This window comes from Equus przewalskii, chromosome 15, assembly GCF_037783145.1.
Source record: "Equus przewalskii isolate Varuska chromosome 15, EquPr2, whole genome shotgun sequence".
NCBI lineage: Eukaryota > Metazoa > Chordata > Mammalia > Perissodactyla > Equidae > Equus > Equus przewalskii.
The window spans coordinates 20674891-20700013 of record NC_091845.1 but is presented as its reverse complement, the minus strand read 5'-3'; the positions used below and the strand labels follow the sequence as shown (position 1 = coordinate 20700013).

Below are 25123 nucleotides of genomic sequence, written 5' to 3'. Positions count from 1 at the left end.
GTTGCCTTGTAAATATTATTCTATTTAGAAGATATTTTTAAAATGTGGCGCCCTATGTCAGATGGCAAGAAAACAGGTCTGAAATCCTGCAATTTAGTTTAGAGCCAAAAATTAAGCTGGTATTAAAGACTTCACGTAACAAAATAGTTTTCCTTTCCTCTCTCTGCTGCTAATGAGAAACGAGCCAGCGAGAGCAGCTCTTGAGACCATTCACAAAAGGATTGACAAATTCTTCATTGGAAGACACCCTGTGTTCTTCGATGGCCCTGATTAATACTGGACTTGGTGACATTTATGTATCAGAGTAATAAGCTAAACAGGAAACAATTTATGTCACCTAAAGCTTTTTAACAAATCGATGCAACTATTTGTAATTGCTTGTTTCACAAGATTAAAAGTGCTCAGGCCTGATCTTCGCCCACGGATTTGTGGTCAAGCTGACCTGTGCTTCCGTCATTAAAAAAAAAAAGAAAAAGAGTTGGTGATCAGCACCGACTTCCATCAAGTAATCCATATTGCTAATATTTCTGGAATTTTAATGTAGTTACAATTTATAGCCGATCAAATGTGGTTACCTAAATTGCTGTTGCTAGTAGACAGTTTAACTGTCTTTATTAATTACAGTATAATTTAATGTTTGAGTACCGGCACTTGTGTTGGTCATTTTTACAGCTAGAGCAGTTATCTGCCTTATGACGAACCATTTTAGCATTTTCAATGGAAATTTGCTAATATGATGAGTGATAAAAATGTCACACGCTGGTAAATAATGATTATTGCTTTGGCTGAAAATTAATTCTTGAAAGGCCGGTTACCTTCAAATTAACATTATAACTTGAAGCTTGTCTTTTTCCCCTCACTATGTTCTTGGTATAAGCCAAAAAAAAAAAGGACTGTTGATCATTTCAAATTGATATATATATAGATAGATAGATGACAGATAGATATTTGGTATTAAGCATCAAATGTCATTTTACAATCAGACTGGAAATAAGACAACGTAGGGTTGTTTTTCTACAAAATAAAATACTGTTTAAAAATAAATAAAAGTAGGTTATATCTAGAGTGATGGCTTTCTAATGCAAATATTGTCCCACAGTTAAACCAGTGTTTTTGTATGTAATTTAATTTCCCTCCAATGTGAATTCTGTCTTAAACCTTTCGTCAATCAGTCAATTCCTTCAATGAAGGTTTGAGACAACTTCACTTTGAGTAAAGAATACTTTTATTTGACTCAACTACAATGAAGATGAAAGATAAATTGTCATTACTACCCTACACATAAATACGTAATATCATCAATGAAGACAAAATCTAGCATGTCAAGAAAAGACTTTTTATACTTTGTTTTGATCTTTTTTTGGGGAAAGGGGAAGGTTGTTACTATCATGCAGCTGTTTGTGTTGGTGTGAAACTGGTCTCCCTAAGAGTTTAGGATTTTTATAGAAAGGCCCTCATTTAAAAGAGCCACTATTTTGCATTTGCTGCCTTGTTTATCTGAGTGACAGGACTGAAATAAATATGTAAAGGAGGACACCCCTGCTTTAGAACAGCTCTTGAAATACAATTAAAAATGTACTATGCATCAAGCAGCAAAATCTTCACTGTTGCATCATCATCCGCATACCTAGTTCGGGTCCTTCAGCTTATTCAAATATGTATACATATTTAATTTTACCAACTGCATATGCTGTAAGCAATATTGATGTTTAAGCCTGGCATTTAAAGGAATTTCAATTACCCCTAATATTATATTCTTAGTAGCTAGATGAGAATTAAGGGTTCAAATGTTCAAACGTTTTACTAATTATCAGACTAGAGGGCCTCTAGACGGTGTAACGTAACTGTTAATGAAAAGAGGACATTCCTTTGCAACTTAATAGCAAAACCTATATTACAATTTTTTTTTTCCCCTAATATGGGCCTTTCAAAACAATGCTGAGAAAGAACATTTACACGTTCCTCAGCATCAGCCGGTGTTTGCCGAATGAAAACTGCAAGGTTAATTTTCAAGTCATCTCTCGGCTTGTGTTATGTGCTCTGAATTACATGTCTAACAGTTTTATGTTACCATGGTCTGGCCACTTAACGTGGTGCTTTCAATATACCAATTTAATTTTTACTGAAAGATGATGCCCAAATTCATTAATCTTTAGAATATATATGAGATAATATTAAAGAGAAATAAAATTTTTCTAGAGGTATGCAATTAAAAAAAACCCCTCCAAATCAAGGTAGTTTTTCTGGCATATTTAGTTTCTAGAATTCTATGGTTCTCTTCACTGAATGCAGTTATCAAGCATACTTTTGATAGAATATTTTTATAAAACCATTTGTTCTAATCTAAGCATTTATCATTATATGCAAAAAGATTTCTTGATGAGAATATTATAGACGGTGCATGTTTTTGACATTAGCATGTTATTTGGATGACTAATCTTGCAGATGTGAAATTTTAATGAATTATTCATGAAATTGCTTTCCTCTGAAATTTTAGTTTGCTCTTAATGCTAGTTATTAAACATTTTGTTTTTCCTCGAGAAAATTTGATGAAGAAAAATAAGGGTGCACTTCCTCAAGGGAAAAGGGAGCCTCTCTTTTTTGTTTTTCCAATTTTCCAAGTGGAGACTTTCATTGGAAATCCCGAGAAGGGCTCCAGCCCTCCGTGATGATGAAAGCTTTTAGTTAAGATTGATTTTAATCCTGTGTTAAAAGCAGCTGGTGATAAACCTGAGGCAGACGCCTTAGCACACACGATCAGCGGGTCAGAAGGGGAAAGAAACTTAGGCTGTGGCGACTTGACTACCAGTGTGAGCAACCAGCATTTTTATTGCATTTGAGAATGCTATCATGTCAGTAATTAGTACTGACTACACAACATTTTTTTTTTTTTTATTGTCTGTATCCACAGACACGGAATGATGGAATTACAGTTGATGTCAAGGAATGAGTTTCTTTTATGCCTTATCAAAACAAAACAAAACAAAAAAAATTCTTGTTACTGGCAGCACATATCCACGAAGCACCAAGCTCCCAGTCCGGACTGTACCATCTTCAAGGCTTCCTGATAGCAGAGATCACGTGAACTACCCTGGGCCCACAAAATGCCTCTAGAATTGTCAGTCTCATTCTCAGGATAAAAAAGTGAAACCGAATCTCAAAAACATCCAAAATATCAAGAGGGTATAACCATTAACCAAAAGGTACCAAAAAGATTCAAAAATCCTTATAAGCATGTTCTTCTTTGTACCCTTGGAAACGGAGCTCAGCTGGAATGTGGAAAGGAGAGGAAATGTTTCTTAACTTTTCTTTTTCATGATAAAATAGCTAGTGATTTACACCGTATTTTGGGTTAGGAATCCAAGGTGTTCTTTACCAGGTCTGACAGGATGCTGGGAATACGTTAGAGCCGTCCGAAGGTGGCAGGGCTGGCGGTCACTCTTCATGTACAGAAGCCTTGAGATTTCATTTCACTGCTGGTTCAACGCGGGCAGCGTAACTCGTCTTTCAAGGACAGGCTCTAGGGACAAGGACGAAGGATGGATCCTCATTCCTGATAGCGCATTTGCCTGATACAAGGGACTATCTCCCTAATGTACGCTTTTCTTTGACAAAAAGGAAAAAAAGAAAGAGTAACAAATTGTCTTTACATCTTGGCACCTTGTAAAGTTTTCTTTTTTTTTTTATACAAAAAGTTCAATAGCTTTGACACTCTCCATTATTAATCACTACTTCACTGATAAACTTTGAAAGTGTGACCCTGGAATTTCATCATGCAAAATATTTACTGCAGCAGGAGAAAACATTTTTTAAAACAACATTTTTTTTTTTTTCTCTTTTCAAACGTATGAACTTGTTTAAGATAGCCAGGAAGGCAGTGGTAGGATAAACACAAGGGATAGGAATGTATCAAAAACAGATTAACACACACGCGCACGCACACACACAAAAAACCTGTACAAAATGCTCCGATCAATGAGAACAGGAAAAAAAAAAATCTGTCAACTATGTTACAATTTAAAAGCCAAAAAAAAAAAAAAAGGTTAAGGAGTTTCTCCCTCCTACATGTCAGGAAATGTCATCCAATATTCTTAAAGCAAGAATAACTAAATAAAATACATGTGCAGCATATTCTGCAATTCCAATACATACAGTAGTTTTTTTTTTCCAAAGCTATTTTCTTTTTTAATATCGTTAATATAAAGCAGTTGCACAAAAAAAGCAAAGGTGTTTTGACAAACAGGTGTATGCATTTATTCCTTTTTAGGAACAATATCTAAAAAAAGAACCGCCCTCTGCCCTCCCCCAAAAAAGACAAAGATTCACACAGACACATCGGGATATATGTACAACATAATAAACCCCATCCTAAAGAAGCAACTGGAATACCCAAGGGATACAGAATCAGAATTGTAAAAATCATAGTGAAGTTTGCTTGCTGTAAAGCCTGAGAATTTTTTTTTCAGTTGGTTCTTCTGCAAGGCTGTGATACCTGCAAAGATATGTAAAATCTGATTTTTCTTTTTTTTTCTTTTTGCTACAGTCTTTAGACTAAGCATGCAAGACATACGACTAAGTGCAACTGAGTGAAATGTATTTTTTTTTTAATTTTAATCATTCCCTAAAGGTTTGAACTGAGGTATGCGTACTAACAGTTTCTCATGCTGTTATCTTTACTCATGTCTAGCTACACATGCTGAGAATGAACTAATCTACCAGATTTTTATCCTCTTTTGAATACCAAACTAACCAGCAACCACTCAGTTTAGAAGTGCAGGGCCCCTTCCCATGACCCTGTCTGGCTACTGCCTGCGCATCACGAAGCTGCCTGGAAAAGTGAAAAAAAAGTCTCGAGTGACCACAGACTGCCCTTTATACAGAAAGCAGAGTGAAGCTTCAAAAGTAACTAACTGCCAAAGACGTTTTTGTACCAAGCTTATGAGTGGACGGGAGTGTTACTTTTTTTAAAACGAAAAATACTCACCCAAGCCTAATCAGAAAAAAGCAAAGAAAAAGGAGAAAATTTTTAAAGCAAAAGAAAAAAAAAACGAAGGATCTATGCCAAGATAAACCAAAATGAACGCAGCGATCATAGCACAGTCCTTAAACAAAAGTGGCATACAATCTTTCTTTAAAAGAAATGTCTTCTAGAAATACTATTACGTGGTCTTGTTCAATTGTGGAAGCTTTTCTGTTCTCTCTGAATTTGATTTTAACTGTCTCCTTTCTTGGACACCCCCTAATTTTCAGTGGCATACATTCACTTTTCTCTTTGAGATGGGACTCCCTTCCTTCTTTCTCCCCTTTAATACTGTGTCCTATTTTTATCTTCAGTAGCCTCATAATTTCTCTTTACAAGAATGAGTTTTGGTCTCCGTAGAGGTACAGAAGAAAAAAAAAAAACCAAAAAAAAGTAAGAACTTTGGTTCCATTACCTACTTGGTCTTCTAAATGTACTCTAGGATGAAGGAGCAGTTCTCTCAGGTTAGCAATAGCCTCTATCTCATCAATTGCCTCTAAATTCTTTCGCCTCCTTTGATCAACAATAAGAGGATATTTGGCTTCATCAGATAAAGCATAAAACAGAGAACATAATTTACCTTTGTGTAATATCTTTGGTAATTTTAGGAAAAAAAGGTACAAAGAATATAAATTAAGCTCCAAAAGGCTATCAAACTAAAACAAACCAAAAGCTACAGTCCTAGATAAATAAATGAGTGACAGGGAAGTGGGTGCAGAGTGGAAGTGTTCGGGGGTTCTAAGGACTGAGGTTGTACTGACCGATGACCGTCATGTTACGCACGCTGTATCGATTCCCAAAAAGTCCAGGGCTGAGACGCACCCTCCAGGTCTGCTTGATGTCTTCTCTGAGTTTTTGAATCTGGGATTTGGTGGGATAACATTGCATAACAAACTGAACTGCAGGACCAAATTTGCACATCTGAAATGAACACTTTAGCATTTGCTGAACTCAGTCCTCATTACTCCCACAACAAGTTCAATCTGAAATCTAATTTGCATTCAGACAGATTAATGCCACCAAGCAGGTCTGAACTGATGTTTAAATTCAGCACCACCAGTACTTTCAGCAAAGTTGCTCAGGGAAGCCGCTTTTGGACCATTTTGCAACTCATGCTGGTTTTAACAACAGAGAGCCTGCGACCCACTGCAACGTGGATCTACCAGGGAGAGCCTTCCACAGCCACACTGTCAGTCTAGGACGAGGCTTCTTTGGAGCGGTGCTGCCTATGTTGGTTTGTGCTGTGGCATTTATTAGGAATGATGGTAGCTGCAAAAAAAAAAAAAAAAAAAAAAAGGAAAATCTGACACAACCCCTTCCCACCTCCAATACTGCTTCGTGGAATGAATCTGCATCGTTTCTAGAGTGTCTCTATTTTTTTTTCTGTCATTCATTCTCTTTCTGGCAGGATTCACGTCTGTGTGAGAGGACCTTCATGTGTAGAGTGCAGCATTTGGGACCTTTTTGAAAAAGACCAAAACGGAATGTTTTCTGACTTTAGAGAAAACGTGGTGATGTCTGAAGGAAAATGGAATGAGTGACAGAAAACTACAAACGAGAAATGACATTCAGCTTTGTATAATAAAAACACCTATTAACATTCATCACAAGGTACAGAAAACTTTAAGCCTCCAAGAGGCCCTGGGCCCAAATGGAGGCCTGAGGTCAGAACTTAAAATGGTATAGTAGAAGCAAAAAAAAAAAAAAAAAAAAAAAAAGCAATACATTAAAAAGTTTGGGATAATTATTTTTTAACCCCTCCCCCCAATACACACACAAAGGCCTTCCCAATCCCAACTGGAAGCAAAAAAAACCCAAAAAAATGGAGTAAAGGCAGTGATAATCAACATGCAGTACTGTGCAAATAGGTCGTCCATTGGAATCCTTAAATTCTGGGCAGAGGCTTGGTCTGCAGCTTAGGTGCACATGCTCAGTTGGGTGTCCTCAGTGTCCAACGTTGGCAGGACTGCAGTTCAAAGTCTGCTGCTAAAAGTGAATCAGTTTAGCAAATTTACAACACTGATGTTGACTGTTAAGAGAGGAAAATCCCAAGTACCAAACAAGTCCATCCAATGCACAGAGTACAAATTCCTTTTTTCAACAAAAAGTAGAAAAATCAAAAATACTCCCAAATGGGATTCTTGATGGCACTAAGAGTTAACACATTTCAGAGTTGTCAAAATGTAGTGAAAATCCTCCAGACTGTACAACAAATGGAGAACAATTTCACTGCTGACTTTTGACATGTTTTGTTTTGTTTTGTTTCCCAATCTTCATTCTTGGGGTTGGCCCGCCCAGATGTTCACTCCATGTCCTCGTTTACTGGTTCGTCTTCGTAATCTCTGTCGTGGTCAAAATCTGGACTGTGGTTGGCTGTTGTCACTAAGGATAGAGGCCCTTCAGCTTCCTCTGGATCGAGGGGCTCTTCTTTGACATGTACAGGATGCCTGGGAAAACAAGAAAAGGGTCATTGAGGGAACTTCCCAACTCAATGCAGGTTGGGTGTTTCGGGCAATTCAAAAGCCACACTTCAGGACTGTGATGTCCAACACAGCGGTCACTCACTACATGTGGCTATTTAAATTAAAATTTCTAACTTAATACAATCTAAAATTTAGATCCTCAGTTGCACTGGCCACATTTCAAGTGCTCAAGAGCCACATGTGACTACCATATTGGACAGCACAGAGAAATTCCCATCATCCAAAAGGTTCTTTTGGACGGTGCTGCTCTAGAATGACTCATCTCTGGACAGAAGCAGGACTCTCCTCCCCCGTAGCGTTTCTCACACTTCAGTGTGCCCTCGAATCACCCTGGGATCTTGTTAAAATGCAGCATGTGACTAAGCAGATCTGGGGTGGCGCCTGAGACTCTGCATCTCTAACAAGCTCCCAGGTGATGCTGCTGGTCCAAGGACCACACTTTGAGTACCAGATAACAGGCCCTGCAGTAGCATCCTGGGCAGACGAATACAAATCTTCAAATAATTACGTGAAACAAGAATGTAACACAACACTGGTTTGTGGGGACCAGTGAGTGTGGGAGGCTGGGCTAATCATGGCTTGCTCTGTGTTCTGCTTTGCTAGTTAACATGCAGAACCTGTGAAAGAACTCTCCAGAGACCGACCCCAAGCGAGGTTCTATCATTAATCAACTTCAAGCAAACACAGCAAAGAGACACCATGATACATGCTTGAAACTCCAAATTAATGCATATTTTTACAAACTGTCAATAAGGCAAGAAAAGCCCTGCCAGGAAACACAAACGGAGAGGAAAAGGCTCGCTCAACACAACAATATGATAAGAAAGCAGAGCCCCAATCAGAATAATAACGCTGTCAGCTGTAAACAAGGCAAAACATGAAGCCTGGCTGGTAGCGGCCACCGGGACGCGCGCGGCAGCGATGAGATCTGCCAACTTTCTCATTATGGACCAGTGCACGGTTCACCCAAAGGGGACCGCGGGGGGGGCGGGGGGGGGGATCACATGAAACCACTCTGATAACAATTGAGAAATGTTGTTCGTAAATCATATTTACAACGGATCCTTTGCAAATACAAATTACTTTCTGTTGCTGGGCTTTTGATATGTAAAAGAACCATTCAAGTTAAAAGGGTCCCATCGCTGGGACAGGCTGCAGAAGGGAGGATTTTTTTAATTGACGTTATCAAGTATTAGTAATAAGAGGTGGTACTGGGGATGGCTGGCTTCCTAAATAATTGATGTTGTATGCAAACCCCAAAGGCCACTTGAACCATTTAAAAACAAACAGAGGAGTGCTCTGGACTGCCCTTGACGACGGGAACCTTCAGAAGACCAATTGACTCTAAAATTAGCACAGCCCACAGAGCGTTTGGGGGTAGATGTCAGGATAAATTGCTTTTAAAAAATCGTGCCCGTATTCTTCAAAACTATTTCCAAAATGAAATATACCGAAGTTGCATTATAGTACATTTTACTGGTGCGCTCCATCTATTTTTACTTTTTCAATGGTCCCATTTGCCTGTGTTTCTACAGTACCCAGGACTGGCTAGGTAATCTGTGGAGCCCAGTGCAAAGTGAAAATGTGGTTCAAATATTAGTAAGGGTTTTGAGATGGAAACGGCAGAGTGTTAAAACTTCTATGCATGGGATCATGCGCAACTGCATCTATCATACACCTGTGAGTCAGCCTTGGTAGGGTCCCTCCTCTATGTTCTTTTGGGAAGAAACAGGTGTATTGATGATTATTCCTTAAAAAAAAAAGTCATCCGTAAACCCTAATTACAGCAGGTTTTTTTGTTTGTGCCTCTGCTCTTCCACTTGAGGTCATATTTTTACAGGTAAACAGCAGGAATATGGTGGTTTGTTTTGCTAGCTTTACGGTCATAACTTTTACGGCTATAAGAGATTCCACTGTGTTGACGAGTTAGTCCCTTAATACCGGGCATTTTGTGACTGTCTTTTTCTTCCCCACCCCCTCTTTTGCTCTTTGTGTAATACAGTGACCATTTTTATCCATTAATCTTTCTACTTCTGCTGATTTACCTCCTTAGGATAAATTTGTAAGAAAGAAATTGTTAGAGCAAAGGCCAAAACATCTTTATGGTTCTTAGGATTTATTGCGATATTAATTTCCAGAGGGGCCATATCAATTTAGACTCAACCTCATCAGCACGAAGCATTACTTTTTAAAAATATTCTATTGCTTAGCAGGTATAAGGGGAGCTCAGATCACTCAACTGTGTTTCTTGGATTAGTGACAATGGTAAACATTTCTTTGTGTTTCAGTTTCATATTTTCACGATTCAAAACTCTCACGTCATAAGTTATGTCCTCTTCTCCAGTGATCACACGGTTCTAGCAATGTTAATTGGTAGGAACGTGTCTGTGTTTTACTCAGCCATGTATTGAAGTTCATATGCAGTTTCTCTGATCACTATTTTCCTACGTTCACTTTTTTAAACTATCAGATTGATTAATCTTTTCAGGTTTACAAACCTCAATTTGATGACAGGAGCTGATATAAGGCTACGGGCAGGAGGGAGGACTTAGAAGGACTCAAACAGTCTTAGGGAAGTTCTTGCTTTATAATTTTAGACTTTGACAAATGTTTTGCTAGGCAAAAAAAGACTCGGAGACGTGTAAGCCCCCCACAAAACACAATTCACATTAGAGAATATTTTGTTTTGCCCTGAAATTTGCAGCCAAACTTCAACAAGATTATGTGCCATCGCCAAACACAGGTAATGACCTGTCATGCATGCTGACTCAATCCCAGTGCCTAACGCAGAGTGGGTCCCCAACAAATGTTAACCGACGAGATCTACTGTGTGACAACCTGTCAACACAAGCAGCTCAGATATTAAGGCTTCTTAAAACACCAGAGAAATGAAATCCAGCTTTGCCACACTTCCTGATACCAGCAGATCCCCCTGAGGGTGGCAAATGCAGTAACACAGGCATGCAGAGCTTCAGAATAAAAGAGAATGGATTTCTATGCAAGGTACATTTCAGGTAAGATGCAAACTATGGAAGATACTATGCTTCACATACACCCATGTGTCTCCCAGAAACTGGAGACGCGCGATGCAGCTGCTTCTCCAGCGATCCCCCGCACCGCCCCACCTTTCTCTCCGACTCCTACTTCCTAAAGGGCTACCAATGAATAACTGGGCAAAACCACACATTTCCCTTCTTACATCTGAGTAATTCCTTTGTTTAGCCACTCTAGGAGCACAAGAGTTTTTAACTCAAGCTGACTAGTGTTTAAAGGCATTGTGTTCCGAGGGTGTGTGCACAGCATGGAGTATTTTGCTTCGCAGCTCCTTTAGCTCCTATCAGGATAAAAGTACAATGCCCCAAAGACATAATTATGTGACTGCTTTCTAGCGTTTCAAAAGAGAAACAAAATGTAGTGGTATATGAGTGTCACAGAAAGGGTAAGAATGAAGAGTTCTGTTTTCACACTGGATATTAGCTGGGCTGCCGTACTAACAAGGTCCTTTAAGCTGTGCTGTAAAGTTTAAGGCTTGATTTATTCCAATAGATCAGAAGAGTTAAGAAACAATTTGCATCATAGCAGGGTCATGCATATTGGACAAGAATGAAAACTATGTCATTACAGAATTCGCTTAATGGAAATATGGAGTCAAAAAGAGTAATGGTCTATGACACAGACAGCAAGCACAGGGAATCTGCTACTGACATATCATTATGTTTCGCAAACAGCGTAAACCTGTGAGAGTTGAGCAACAGTATCCATTCTGATGTCATTAGGTAGGTTTCTTTTTTTAAAAAAAGCAATTGAAACTCATTTTGTTAAAAATTATGCTGACTGCTGTAAAACGTGGTTTTTTGGTAATATTGGGATTAATCTGAAGTTGTCAAACAAATTAGAGTGACTTTATCTTGTACAGCAAAATTAGCATCACTCTAAACTGTTGCCTGAGGTTTTCATCCCAAGATCTTTCTTTTTTTCTTTCTTTTTTTGGTGATCCTTTGTACTAAATAATAGGAATATACATCAACTAAACCTTGGAGTTAGTATAGATGATGAGAGATAGTTATCTCGTCCATTCAATAACTCCAGATATGTTTGATCTAATGTGTATTTCTTGCAATAGTTTATATACCAATTTACATTTGCTCTGAACTTCCTTAATATCTGAGTAAATACTGCTGTCATGACAATGATTTAAAGATGAATACAAGTGTGATTAGAATAAAGTCGGAAACATCAGGTTGCTTTAGAAAGGAAGATATATGGTGCTATTGGTGTGAAAGAGGGACATATTCTTAAAATGTGGAGTAAATATTAAGAAATTCTTCGTATAAATTAAAAACGATTATTTCCCTCTTTAAAGATCCTTTTTAAAGCACTTTGGGCAAGAAATTCAAATTCTAAATAATCAAATTTCAGATTCCCTACAACCCATCAATTACCCTGGCTGAGAGCATTCTTTCCCATTGTCAGTAGATATCAATTCATTCTGTTCCTAATTGCTGCAGGTTGTATTTTCCATTCCTATCACTCACATTATCTTAAAATGAGACGTTGGTCAGTAATTCAGAGAGACTGTGTGGACAAGTCGCCTATCCTAGGAGCTGACAGTATGGCAAACATTGGATTCGTTTATTCCTTTACGGTGGGCAATAGTTTTACAGACACTTGCTAAAAGGGAGAGGCTGTCATTCTACAGCATCCCTGGCAAATTCAATCATTTGGGATAATGCGGTTTCTTTCTGTTTTAAACTTTTCCCGGGAGAGAATACCCAGTCCCTCCCCGCGCCCACCAACATGGGCATCACCGCCTCTCCCGAGGTTAGCCTGGTGCTGGTGTCATTCACATTCAGCATGGACAACCATCGCCCATCACTTCATTCAGTTATATGTGTGCTCATTATACTGCCGTCTGCTGCTATAATGCTCCTATTAATTTTCCTTTTGATATTTTAAGAGCAATCTATAAATCATGCCGCCTTTCATTTGTGCTATCATTAATGCTTGGTAATAACGCTTCGGTGTCGTGTGCGCGGTTAAGCTTATCACACCACCAAGTAAACAAGCACCCTTTTCCTCCCTGCTAGGTTCAGTGTGTCGGCAAGCTGAACAAACCACAAACTTTTCACAGAAAGGCAGACTAATTCTAGGAGGAAAAGGTAATGTGACTTAAATAATGGACTGAGATGCCAAGCAGAGGAAAAAAAGAAAACACGTCACCCATTTTATTGCTGTGTGCACTTGTAGGGCTGCACGAAGCCGACTGCTTTTATGGGAAAGTTAGTAAATGGTCCTTTTATGTGCTAAGAGAGCTAAACATTTCCAGAAGCACAGCCTTCTACCTGAGTTCTAGGAAATCAGAAATTACAGAGAAGGTGTAAAAAGTGGCTGGAGAAGGGCTTGTGTGCACATAAAATAGGCAGACCAGGACCTGAAAGCAAAGATCTTCTGGGTGGACAGTACTCACACGGCTTGCATAGGGGATCTGCCTGGACTGCTGTCGCTCTCGTTGCTGTTGGTATGCTCCATCGCCCCGTTCAGCTCTTCCCGTATCGCGCTGGCTAAGTTGCCCAGAGTGGGATTTCCCATGGAAGCGGTAGTGTATAGAGGTATACTATTCTCAGCCATCGAAGCCTGCCATCAACCGAAAGAGAATTTATGAAGACATAGGGTATGCATAGACAGGGAAGCTATCAATTGGAAGTGTATCCAATAATCTTCAGTTCAAGTTCATTGTAGCCTGGTTGGGCAAACAAAGTTTCTAACAGGGGTAGAAGGATTTTGCTTTAAAAGTTAGACCCATGACACATGTCCCAAGCTTGGTTTCAAAGAGCTAGCTGGGGGGACCAAAGCACCTGTCAGGAGGCAGGACTCAATTCAGCCCTGCTGAGTAGAGTCACATGGTTTAGACAAGGGTATCTAATATGAGGTTTATATCTGATGCCTTTTTTCAAGAAGAACTGAATATTTTCAGATCACAGGGATATATAATGGAATTTTCATTTCTTTATCCACTTTGATGACTCCAGTATTGGATATTAAAGATTTGATCCGATTATTCTGGCCGCACACCTCAAACTTATGAGAACTTCCATAAACATTTACCTCTTAGATCCTATAGAAAAGGAAGAGATTATAGAATTGGAATCAATTTTTATCTCCCCCCATCATTTCTGTTTTAATGATTTCTGAATCTGTTTAGTGTAGGCTGAGATAACTGGTGGAAAGTATCACCATGCAATCTTTCAGACTCAGACCAATCAACCGGAATTTCAGGACCAAAGAAAAAATCGTATTTCTTTTGGGTACTTAAGTATATCCATATCGAAGGTGACAAAGTCATTCCAAATGAGTGTCAGCAAAAAAGTGTGGAAAGGGGAAAAAAAAAAAATTCTAAACTCTAGCGGGATACTGTTCACTTTCTATCCTACTCCATCTGAATGAAACGACCACTCAGTCTGAAATGCAGACAACAGTCAAATGTATCACTCGACTAAAGTATCCATATTGTTTCATCTGGGTAGTGATTATGACCCAGCGACTTTTCATTTTATTAAGGAGGACAGACTTTCAAAAACTGGCAGCTGTAATTAGACCAAGATTTATCAAAACTGTCCTCTTGCAGACTACACTATGCCTGGTTTTCCATCCTAATGAGGAAAAAGTACAATCACAAGACAATCTGGCATGGTGACTTCAACTGGCCAGTCATACAGGAGTCCAAACTATTCTAGAAATCCTGGCCCGAGAGTGAAAGGAAGAGCCAAAAAATGAAGAAAGAACGTGTGCAAAGCTGGGCTGTGGGGAATCTGCTTATTATGACAATCGCGGTCTCACTCACTGTGCAAACTCCAAAGCCAGAAATGCCTCCTAGATACAAGCCCTGTGTTAGAAAACCCATACACACCGAACACAGCATTGGCTAAGGGACTATTTCAAGGCTCGGCCCTCTGTAAGCCCACAGCTTTTCCTTCCCTCTACTTCTGAATTTATATAACTGCCTTCTTTTAAAGAGTAGGAAAAAAAATCTTGTTTTTATTTCCAAATGTGGTGAACTCATTTTGATGAACAGCATTCCTCACTCTCCTACAGTTTGTCAAATAATTTGCATCAAGTACTTTTTTCAACAGATCTCTTGTAATTGCAATAAAGCATTTTTCCTTTTTTTGGCAGAGCAAAAAGCAAGAACAGTTGCCAGAACTTTTTTTTTTTTGCAAACTACAGCTGGACAAGCATCTTAACTGCCTTTATGTGAGACAACACTGTGGTCATGCCTCTCTCAGCCATGGAGGTTCTGCTAGAACTATCATCTGAGTCTCTTTTCACTGGAAAGACCACAAGATCAGCTCTCACAACATCATTTCACTACTATACAGTCAGAACGTGGCAAAAGTGGGGCCATCTCTCGCTTGGTATTTTTGGCAGCTTCTCAAGTCAAAAACTGAGAAGTAAAGACAAAATTGAAATGTTTCTAAGAATGTGTTCTTTGGGATGAGCTGGTCACCCAATGGACAGGACAACCTTCTTGGGATGATTTGTTCTAGGTCAAGGCCATTTCTGATTGGGACCGGATCATAAAACACGGGCTGAGGCCCAAGAGCCACAGTGGCGACAGGCATCCAAAGGCAAAGGCAAGCACTTACAATGCTGCCTCGGTTCTCAGACAAGAAAGATGTCAATGAAGAAAACCAGCCTTGTCCCTTTAAGGAATGATCAAGTGGGCTGCAAAGAGAACCTGGTGCCTGATACAAAATAGAGCCTCTTGAACATTCTTTGTTGAGTGAGTGATCAAAGCAACCCACCCAAGGTTAGAAAAATTTTCACCAACGGCTTATGCCTAACAAAGTAGTTCTTTTATGTAGTTGATGCCCACTTAGGAGCAGGTGGGTTATGGTTTTTATAATGGATTTAATTATATAAGTGGTCTCGTACACAGTATGTGGTTTCATATCAAACTGGTACCTCTGCCAAAAAAACGAAGGTGCTTAAGTAATGGTGCAGAAGTCCGTAAGTATCATTGCTTCTGGAACATTAACCACTCTGAGATCCTTGGGGGAAAGGCGGTCTATAAATATGAAGCTTTACGGTTACCCTTAGTTACTTCACTTTTTCAGAGCATAATGCAATCTGTCTCAAGTCCAATGTTTTATTTCTGTAGTGGATTCTGCTGTCCTATTTTATATATTGTATATCATGCATTATGTTGCTCTAGTAATCTTTTTAAGATGTTGTTCCACTATTATTTTTACTTGTCTTGAAAAATGGAAATGGGCAATAATGGCAAGGAGGGCCTGCTGGGAGAATCTTTATTTAATTTGCACAGCAGAAAGTTATCTTATGAGACTGTCTACTGACCATGGATCCAAACTCACAGAGGAGAGGGAAGAGATCCACTCCTCAGATCATGAGTTCAGATCAATTTATTCAACCTCCCTTCATTGTGGATATAGTGTTCTTAGAAAACCACAGGACAGTTAAAACAAGAAAGGGTGCAGAGGATGCCAAAAACAAATACTTTAAAGATGAAGCATGAACAGTTCTGTAATGATAAAGCATACTAATTGAAATTAGTCACATAGTTAAGGGAATCCAGAGGATGCAGGATTACTGGGGTGTTTTTGCCTTTCCGCCTCATGAATGTAAAATGTGCTTGTAATCTTAATACTGTTCCAGATAGAGCAGCCTTTAAATTCACACTTCATGAGACTCCAGGGAAAATAAGTTACTAATGAATGGTATTTACAGTGGCGGCATCTAAGCGTGCTTTCATTTGCTTTTCTAAAGTTACTGTGTAAACTACAAGTAATTAAAAGAAACGCAGAAAGTAGTTCCTCCTATTAAATTTGGTTCAGGCTAAAAATAAATAAATATAATTACTGAAAAGCTAAGTTTAGCGAATTTGCCTCTGAACTGAAACTGTGTAAAAGGCGTATCATCCATCCTCGGGAGCCTTAAGCCTCTGCCGAGCGAGCTGGGGAAATGATTCTGTAGGGTGCAGAGTAGGAATATTTGTTTAATGAATAGCGGGAACCAGGGCTCCTGTCATCGTCTCCTCTTCACCCCACCCTGTTCTTGTAATGCTGAGAATCTCAACCAGTTTTTCATTATTGTCCCTTAGGAGCTTTTTTAATTTAGACTTTTGATTTCCTATTTGTGCGCTCCCCTCATGCAATTTTAATATGTGCTTATGTATTAGGGGCCTTGGGAGGGGCACAAGACATAGTGCTATCTAAGCACCAATTTTTGGGTGATACAGCCCCCAAGAAGAACACGCTATAAAGGTCTGCGATGGCATTGGGTTACAAATGTCAGGTCTGTCTAGAGACTCTCTCATCATTTAAAGGTTGTCAAGACTCCTTTGGCCTGTTTTCTAGAACAATCCAGGTAGGGTCAAAATCAAACAGGACCACTGGCCAAAAGGACACTGCCTACCTATGAACTCTTGGTGGGGGCTTGAGCCCTCCTACTACTACCCCAGGTAGTTTAATGAAGTGGTCCTGCATCTTCTCGTGCACCGATGAAATGACTTTACTGTTTGATAATTGAGCAACGCAATAAACAAAAGGCTCACTAGATGCCAGGGCTGCCCTAGGAACTCATATTTAGGTGGTAACCTCACTCCTGCTCATCCTGCTCAATACCGGTGTCTTCATCCCCCAGTAACGTCGGTTACGTAACAAGAGCTGGGTTTGTCAGTAGGTAACAAACACTCTGTGCACTTATTATGTAATCTTGAGCAATCTGCTGGAAACCTAGAGTTTTCTTAAACACCTCTATCGTTCAAACAAAAACAGTTTACTCTTACAAAGGGAACCAAACCCGGAATGCCCCCAGACAAAAGAAAAGATGCTAAAACAGACTTTAAAAGAAGAAGAAGAAATAAAAAGCTCTGCTTTCTCTTTAAACCCGTGAACAATAGAAGGTCATGTGATACAGTGGCCTATCATCCAGCACATTAATAGCTGTGCTAGAGTAATTACACTTGTGGTATTTTTGCCTCAAGTGAAATTCTGAAATAAGAGGATGGAAATTATGATACTGCTGATAAATATTAATAAGTGAACTTTTAATTTTTTTGCCACAATATTCAAAATGCTAAGCATCCTGCTAATGCTGAAGCAGCCCGATGTGTTTGCCTCCAGGGAGTACGATGCTTTGTGCACTTAAGAAAAAAGTTTAACGGAATTAAAATTTAATATCTAATTAGAGTGAGGCTAATATATTTTGAAATGAGTGGGGGAGACATGTGCCCCTGCCGCATATTCGGGACGGCCATTAATCTTACCTGTAAAGCTGCATTGAGAGGTGTGCAGTAGGCGTGGCTGCTCTGCATGTTTTTAATGAGGGAAGGATTACTGCATAAGAAAAAGATAAAAACTCAAAGTTAAACACAGTCAACCCCTGAGTTCCTAGCTAAGTTTTGTTTTAAGCTTGCTGGTATCCTTCCAAATCAGAAATTTCCCCCAGTAACAAAACCAAAGAAAAGTTAGGTTTTTTCCACATCCCCTGGCTCTATTGGGTTGGTCTGTGTGAACACTTCTGGGTATGATAGACTTTGCTATTCAAGGAAACTGGCTTTAAAATTCTGAATTAAGTAATAAGAGGCTTGGGCGCTCCCACCACTGATAAATTTTGTATCACAAAATAGTGGCCTGTCTGGAAATTTTTCACCGCTGCCTTGGCTCCAAGAGGAAGGCAGAAGCTCTGGGGCACTGGGCTGGGGGAGGTCAGTGAGCTGACAGCAGGGTTTCCTGGGAGTCAGCAAGAGGAATCTGGGCTCTTAAGCCTCTCCATGATTTGAAATCTGCAGTGGCTGTCAGAGGAACAGCACGGTGGCTCCAAGATCTATAAGGCACGGTTATTGCCAAAAGAAGATGGAGAGGAGGGTAGCTGGAGGAGGGTCGTTCCTAAGTAAGGCGGGAGGTTGGGCTGAGGTCTTTCTCGCACAGCCAAATCCGGAAGCATGTGAGAATATTTGATGCTGTGTCCATTAACTGACCAAAGGGAGACAAGATGCTGTTTTAAGAAAATCTCTAGCCCAGTAAGAGTAAAAATACTAAATAATCATGAAGGGGATACCGAGGGAAAGGAGTGGCTTCCAATAGGAAATTACCTACATTAATCAGTGGCCTTCAAAGGAAGTGTATGTGCTGTTATCAATTTCTTTCCTATGCTTGGAGCATTTTAATCATTCATCTCACTATGTGTATATTATTATACTGGGAGAGTCAAAAAGAAGAAATTTACCCCATTAAATGCACATTTTAACTCTAAATAAAAGCTTCCTTTTTACTTGGAGGAATTATTGGTCACACAAAAGTATTTAGTTATAGGGTCCCCGAAAGCTGCTGAATCAAAATACAAACAATATTTGCATCAAAGACGTCAAAAAAGCATTATTCAAGGCACTGGTGTTCCAAAGAGAAACGAGAGAAATACATGTACAAATCACACAATTTAGTTCCGTTGCAGAAAGCCGTGGCACTGCTACTGGGTGAAATGCAAAACTACATGGGATGAGTCAACCATGCAAAGCCAAAGCAACAGCAGAAAAAAAAAACAAAAGCAAGTAAAGGCTCTTACTGTGCGACAAGCTCGTCAAAGTTTTCATCGGGGCAGTATTTGCGAGGACGGCCTCGTTGAATATGGCGGCCACGTTTAAACTCTTCATCATCAACTGTCCAAAAGGACCCAAACTCATCCTCTACTCTGATAAAGCACTTATGCAGTGAGAGGTTGGTGCGAATGGCACCCTGGGATAGGAGCAGCAGCAAAGGAGATGAAGTGGCAACAAAAGGAGACGGGGTTGGGGGCAGAACAGACATCCAATACAGGGAACAGGAAAAAGAAAATAAAATGCAATAAGCATAAGCAAATGGTTTGTGAGGGTTAATATGCATTGCCACCTAAAAGCTACTAGCATGTGATGCGACAAAGACCGCAAGCAGGGCAGGGGGACTGGTGGGTATACAAAACAGGAGGGATGAAATGCTTTTTTGCTTCCCTTAACTGAGACAACGTGAAACCGGTTCTTTGGTCTAACACCGTCTAGCAGCCAAAAGCCTCTACGTTATACTTGTTAGCACAATCCAAGCTAGGCTGAGAAGTTCAAACATGGCGGACGTACCCACTGATCTTTTGTGGCCTTCGCTTTTGGAATTCTACTTCATCCACTGTCCATACTGCCCCTTTAACGTTTTCTACTCGCACAAAACACTTGTGAAGACTAAGATTATGACGCACTGCATTCTGCAGCAAGTATAAAAGAGAGAACATTTACATTTTCTATAAGAAAAGACTCTAAAAACAGCAGTAAATTCAGCCTAACAGTCCACATTTATAAAACCATCCCAAAGAGCTGTGGCTACCACCCCCGTGGATGACCTTCTTGTGGTTAAGGGTGCCTTTTCCAAAAGCAAAAATGAAAAAATAAAATTATGAATTAATTGTACTTTGGCATTTCGGTCTAATTTCTGGTCGCAGCTAACCAGAAGAAATATTTTTTAATATGCATAGGAGCCCAAAATAGGTTTCACAGTAGAAATCTGAAAATAGTGTTAATAGAACTTCAAAATAAACCCGTAAAGCATAAAACTGTCCCTCTTAAACACACTTATCTCCCATAAAAAAAAGGGTGTTTTTGTTTTTTTTTTTTAAACCATGAAAGATGAAGACATTTTGTTCTTGTTCTTTGAAGTTTTGGCTTTAAAACTTTCTATGGGTTTTCTCAGATTTATTTAGAAGAAATCTAAATTGGATTTTACCATTGAGAGTATCGCCTCCTGTAGCCGACAGGTTCAGGGTGCGAAATGACCCCTAATGGATCAGGATCCATCACTGAGCTATGTCTTGCCTTCCCAAATACATATAAAAGCTGGCCCTTACTATGGGCAAGTACCTTAATTAACTGAGAAAATGCCAAAGGAGCACATGAGTAGGACTCTCGATGGCAAAATGACGATATTCCTGCAATTGATGGTTTCTATAGACATATGTTTCTTTCTTATGATTAAAAGTCATTTCTGGTCATTCCTAAGCTGAGAACCTTGACATCTATAATTTATCAAAAAGGAGGATCTCAACTCAAGTGTGAAGAGCTTTTAACATCTCATCTTTCCTTTGAGTTTCAGGAAAATCCACAACTCTTTTTGGGTACAGTAACAAGCATGGCTTCGTTTCTTTAGTCCTGATTGAACTTATTGATCCAGACTCAAAATTAGACATGAGGCTATTACAAAGAGACCCACGTCATTTACTCAAACCTTTGTTCTTACAGGGAATAAGTAAGTGACAACTGAGGCATGAGAAGGTGACGTGGAGACCATACCTCACATACCTTGCAAGCCCTTCACTCAATTCTGGTAATGCTGCTACTGGTCAAACATTTTGCACCCCTCCCCTTCAACCACCTGCAGTATTTCCTCTCTAAGTTATCCTTCCAAGTGGCAAATCTTGATACTTGGAGAGGTGTTTCAATTTTCAGATAACCACTGTTGGTGACTCTACTGTAAGGAGTCCAGCTAGACAATGACGATTGTTCTTTTCCAATATGGAATACTCAGAAGATAATGAGACCTCAAGTTTTATTATACGGCCGGCATGATGAACTTCTCACAAGGAGAAGCCACAGGAGAAATTCTCAAGGAGCTTTTGAGCAATGCCAGCATACATACATGGGGTAGTTTCAAGACCCCCCAGGTCACTATGAAAAGACACCCCTGATTCAAACAGGTTTGATAGGTTTGCATAAAAAGAAAACAAAACAAAAATCTCTGGAAAACACTTGGCATGTTATAATCATACTAGATAGGACAAATTTCTCTGCATATAAATTGCAGTCTGGTCTTTAAATAAGCATTTTCTTTTTTATATTGCACAAAGGCATAGCAAAAGGATGCTAAGAGTTTACTGTTATCTCCTAGAACAACACTGAGGAGGTTGAAATAAATAAACAAACTCAAATTTCCTTAAAAAAATCCAGAGCATGTATACATATAGGAGACATAATTGGAAAAGAAACCAACATTTCTTCTCGTCCTAATCACTGTCTAAGGTTCTAAAGTAAGCATCAAAATGTACACAACTGAAAAGACGTAAAGAAGCCACATATGAAAAAAAGATTGCTGTAGATCTGTCTGAACTATACAACCATGTAAGTAAAGATGAAAAGTCAAAACTTGAGTTTTGTTTTCAAATACTACATATCTAAGCTAGAAATCAAGAGTTTCCCATAAAGATGAGCAAGCTCTTTTCAGTCATAACTTTAACTGGGCATTTAATCTTTTGTCTAAGATCACGATACAAATAAAGACACATAGAGAAAATTATATGTATTTATGAGTCATAAGTACTTCATCTCGGATTGTTTATATTAATGGCACTTTTTCCTGCAGTTCGCAAAAATGAAAAAGTTAAATCTAAAGATCTGAGCTTAAATATCATACTCACAACTGGTAATTGTTTCTAAATTTGATCATTTGCTATTTATAAGAGATAATTTTGAAGAAAATGCCTGCTTCATGCTTATACTTCCTAAATTTTGAAAAGCATTGGTAGCTAAAGATCCTTTGTATTTTCTCTCCCAAGGCAGGCTGAGAAATAGAGGTAAGGGCGCCCTTTGGCATCCATGTGTCTTAATGGAAATCAAAAAGATAAATTGGGCCACAATAGATATTCACAGCTCTGTAAAGTGGATGAATTAAACCTACAGTTACATTCATTTTCTTTTAAAATGCTAATTTATCAGGAACGTAACAAGGAAACATGTTTTCTGTTTTTGCTTTTGTTTTTCTCCCCAAAATTAAGGAAGTGGCAAGGAAGACATTTATTTCAAGCTAAGCAAATTTTCCTTGTATCCTGTAATAAATCTCTACTATATAACAATGACATGTAAAAGTATCCTAAAATATCTGCATTTTAAATGTTTCTAAATGTCTTGGAATTTAGGGATTATAAGAATTCTAAGTAGAAAAAACTGCAAAAAAAATAAATGTCATATGGTACTTGCCCTCTTTTATAGCAAGAATATTAGAAATCAAGAAATTGAAAGTGAAAAAAATCCAAAAATTTGTGAGGGTTTAATCTAAAATAATGGAATAAGTACTAATGGAATCTATGAACCAACTGCTAAATTGGGAATGAGGTTTGTCATGTGACCTCATGCCTTGTTGGGGACATCCAACGTGGAGCTACGGCATATGACCTGTTTTATAGCAAATGGTGGTAAAAGTGAAGTTACATAATGCAGAAGTTACTAAGACAGTCTCTTGACTTAAAAACAAACAAACAAAAATAACCCAACTTAATATATGTGTTCCCCATATATAGTGCTAGTACTTGGACTGCACAGCTTTCTCCACTAATTGGGTTAAGGAGCTTTTATCCAACCAATGAAGGTTAAGTCAAGTTTGTCTGATCATTTCTCCAGGTTCCTAATGATTTAAAAAAAAATTACCTATGCATCTCTGCAAATATTGGTGGTGGCTAAAGACCAAAAAGCATGAGGTTTGTGTAAGTAATAGGACAATCTCAACATTTCGGCAACAGTGGTCATCTGCTCCTTTTCCCTACATATTCCATTCAAAGAGAGATCATTTCACTGGTTGGTCCATCCAATCATCTGATGCCAATGTAATGGGAGTCTTCCATCTGAGCATTTTAACCACAATGGAACTACTTTCTCAATCAGATATTCCTATAGACTCTCTGAATGTAGCCAAACAATATAAATGTAACTTAAAACAACTGTGTTTTATCAACAACAAACTCTCTTCTCTAAACGGCAAGACCCAAGACTAAAAGGCCTGCAAGTCAGCTTACCTTCCACGTGGCTGCATTGCGTCGGAAGTAAGCAAACATTCGTGTGAACCAGTTATAGATTTCATTTAGTGTTAGCTGCTTTTCTGGAGATTCGAGAATGGCCTATAAAGCAAAAGTAACAGAAGAAGATAATTTATGACCAAATCAGCAGAATGGTCATTACACAGTTTCTTGAAAATATAAAATAACCATGAACAGAGTTAAATCCTAGGAAAGGTTTCACAAAATGATCTAAGATTAATGATTGTATTTAACAGTTCAATAGCAAAATTCAAAATGGAATTATCTAATTGTTTTGAGTTTTTATTTCTGTTTCCGTACAGAAATATTAATTTATTAGTCATTCATAAAGCAGAATCAAAGAGAAATGCAAAACATTTCACTAGCTGATTAAAGCTCAGTAATTATTTAGAGCTCAGATTAATTCTAGGGATCAGAGATTACTGTAGCTTGTGATAATTGACTTGCCATCTTTAAACAGGCTCATTTTCACTGTTGTGTGAAATGAATTTCCTAATAATCACATCGTATTGTAATACTTAATCAAAAGCAATTATGTTATATATTGCAGTTTTAAAAAACCTTATAGAAAAGGGCTTAGCATGCTTGCATACTAAACGGTTTTAAATCTACTTCATCAATATAATATATCCACGTATACCTTTTGATATAGCTTTACGTACTGTGTTATTTACTTACCTGCCTAATTAAAGATGCATATGTAAATGGTGGTCTAACTTCCGCATTCTTATAAAATTCTTGGTTCTGCGCAATATCTGCTAAATAAGAATCATTGTCCTATTAATTATCACTTTTTAAAAAGAGGCTGGTCTACAAGAATTACATATTACAATTCTACATGAGCCAAAAATGGAGTATCTACCTGAAGAAATGGGCACGTTGTATTTGTCTGAGTACCGCCTGCGGATGGGTCCCACCGTGTGCATGCTGGTGGTGGTGATGACGGAGGGGCCTTGGGTGACGGGAGTGATGGGGGCGGTTGGGGTCGTTGGCGTATGAGGTAAGCTCTGTGGAGAAGCCTCTGATGCGGACTTGGAGAGTGTGACACTTGATACCAGATTCAGCTGTGAGGGAAAGAACAATTCTTAGAAGATCTTCAGAAAACCAGGGTGGCCAAGAAAGCATCCGAAATCCAGCGGGAATGATACAGAGGATGCCTGGCTAGTTTTATTCCTCTAAGTAGATGCTTAGAGGTGAGATATGAGATATAGATAGGTGTTATCCAAAGACTGTTAAATGTTTATAGACACACAAAGGGGTTGCCTAGGCTAGCCTAGCCAGTTTGAGAAATTCTGGGTCAAAACATTTCTTTAACCATGACTTCGCACGCTCTTTAATAGCCTACTTTGCCTTGTAAACCTCAAAGAGGGAGAGGGAGTCCTTGTCGCACCAGTGAACACTCACGTTTCAAGAAACATCAGTCGGTGTACATTCATAGAGACCTGAGCTCTCCAACAGAACTTCCTGCAATATGCTACTGCAAGTGAGTAACTATTTGTACTTAAAAGTTTAATTTTGATAAAAGTTATTTAAATAGCCACACGTAGCCAGTGGCTACCACATTGGACAGCACAGGGATAGGCTACTCCACTCCATAATTAAACTTCATGGATGGGAATGACTGTAAATATGTTTGGCCTATGACTCGTATTAAAAAGAGTGGCACTGATCCAATAAGCCATCGCAGAGTTCTATCAGTTGGCAGAGACTAATCTTTGAAAGCTTTATGTGTAATCTTCATTAAACTCTATCAACTGTAGGATTGGAATCTATTAATTTA

At 38.8% G+C, this 25123-nt stretch overlaps 1 protein-coding gene across 24 annotated transcripts in view; it reads right to left on the bottom strand.

Moving 5' to 3' along the window:
- Nucleotides 1–2803: 2803 nt before the first annotated feature.
- The window catches only part of FOXP1 (forkhead box P1), a 412016-nt gene continuing 389696 nt past the window's right edge, over nucleotides 2804–25123 (bottom strand). For 12 of the 24 annotated variants that reach the window (XM_070576788.1, XM_070576789.1, XM_070576790.1 and 9 more), the window contains 7 exons: nucleotides 24206–24407; nucleotides 24022–24101; nucleotides 23323–23424; nucleotides 19631–19752; nucleotides 17789–17858; nucleotides 12971–13137; nucleotides 4231–7467 (listed from right to left, as the gene is read on the bottom strand). In XM_070576788.1, the coding sequence (XP_070432889.1) occupies nucleotides 7323–7467; nucleotides 12971–13137; nucleotides 17789–17858; nucleotides 19631–19752; nucleotides 23323–23424; nucleotides 24022–24101; nucleotides 24206–24407 (888 nt within the window). In that variant the 3' untranslated portion in view covers nucleotides 4231–7322. Of the gene's footprint in view, nucleotides 7468–12970; nucleotides 13138–17788; nucleotides 17859–19630; nucleotides 19753–23322; nucleotides 23425–24021; nucleotides 24102–24205; nucleotides 24408–25123 lie in introns of all 24 variants that reach the window. The other 12 variants (XM_070576797.1, XM_070576800.1, XM_070576798.1 and 9 more) reach the window with 3 other exon arrangements.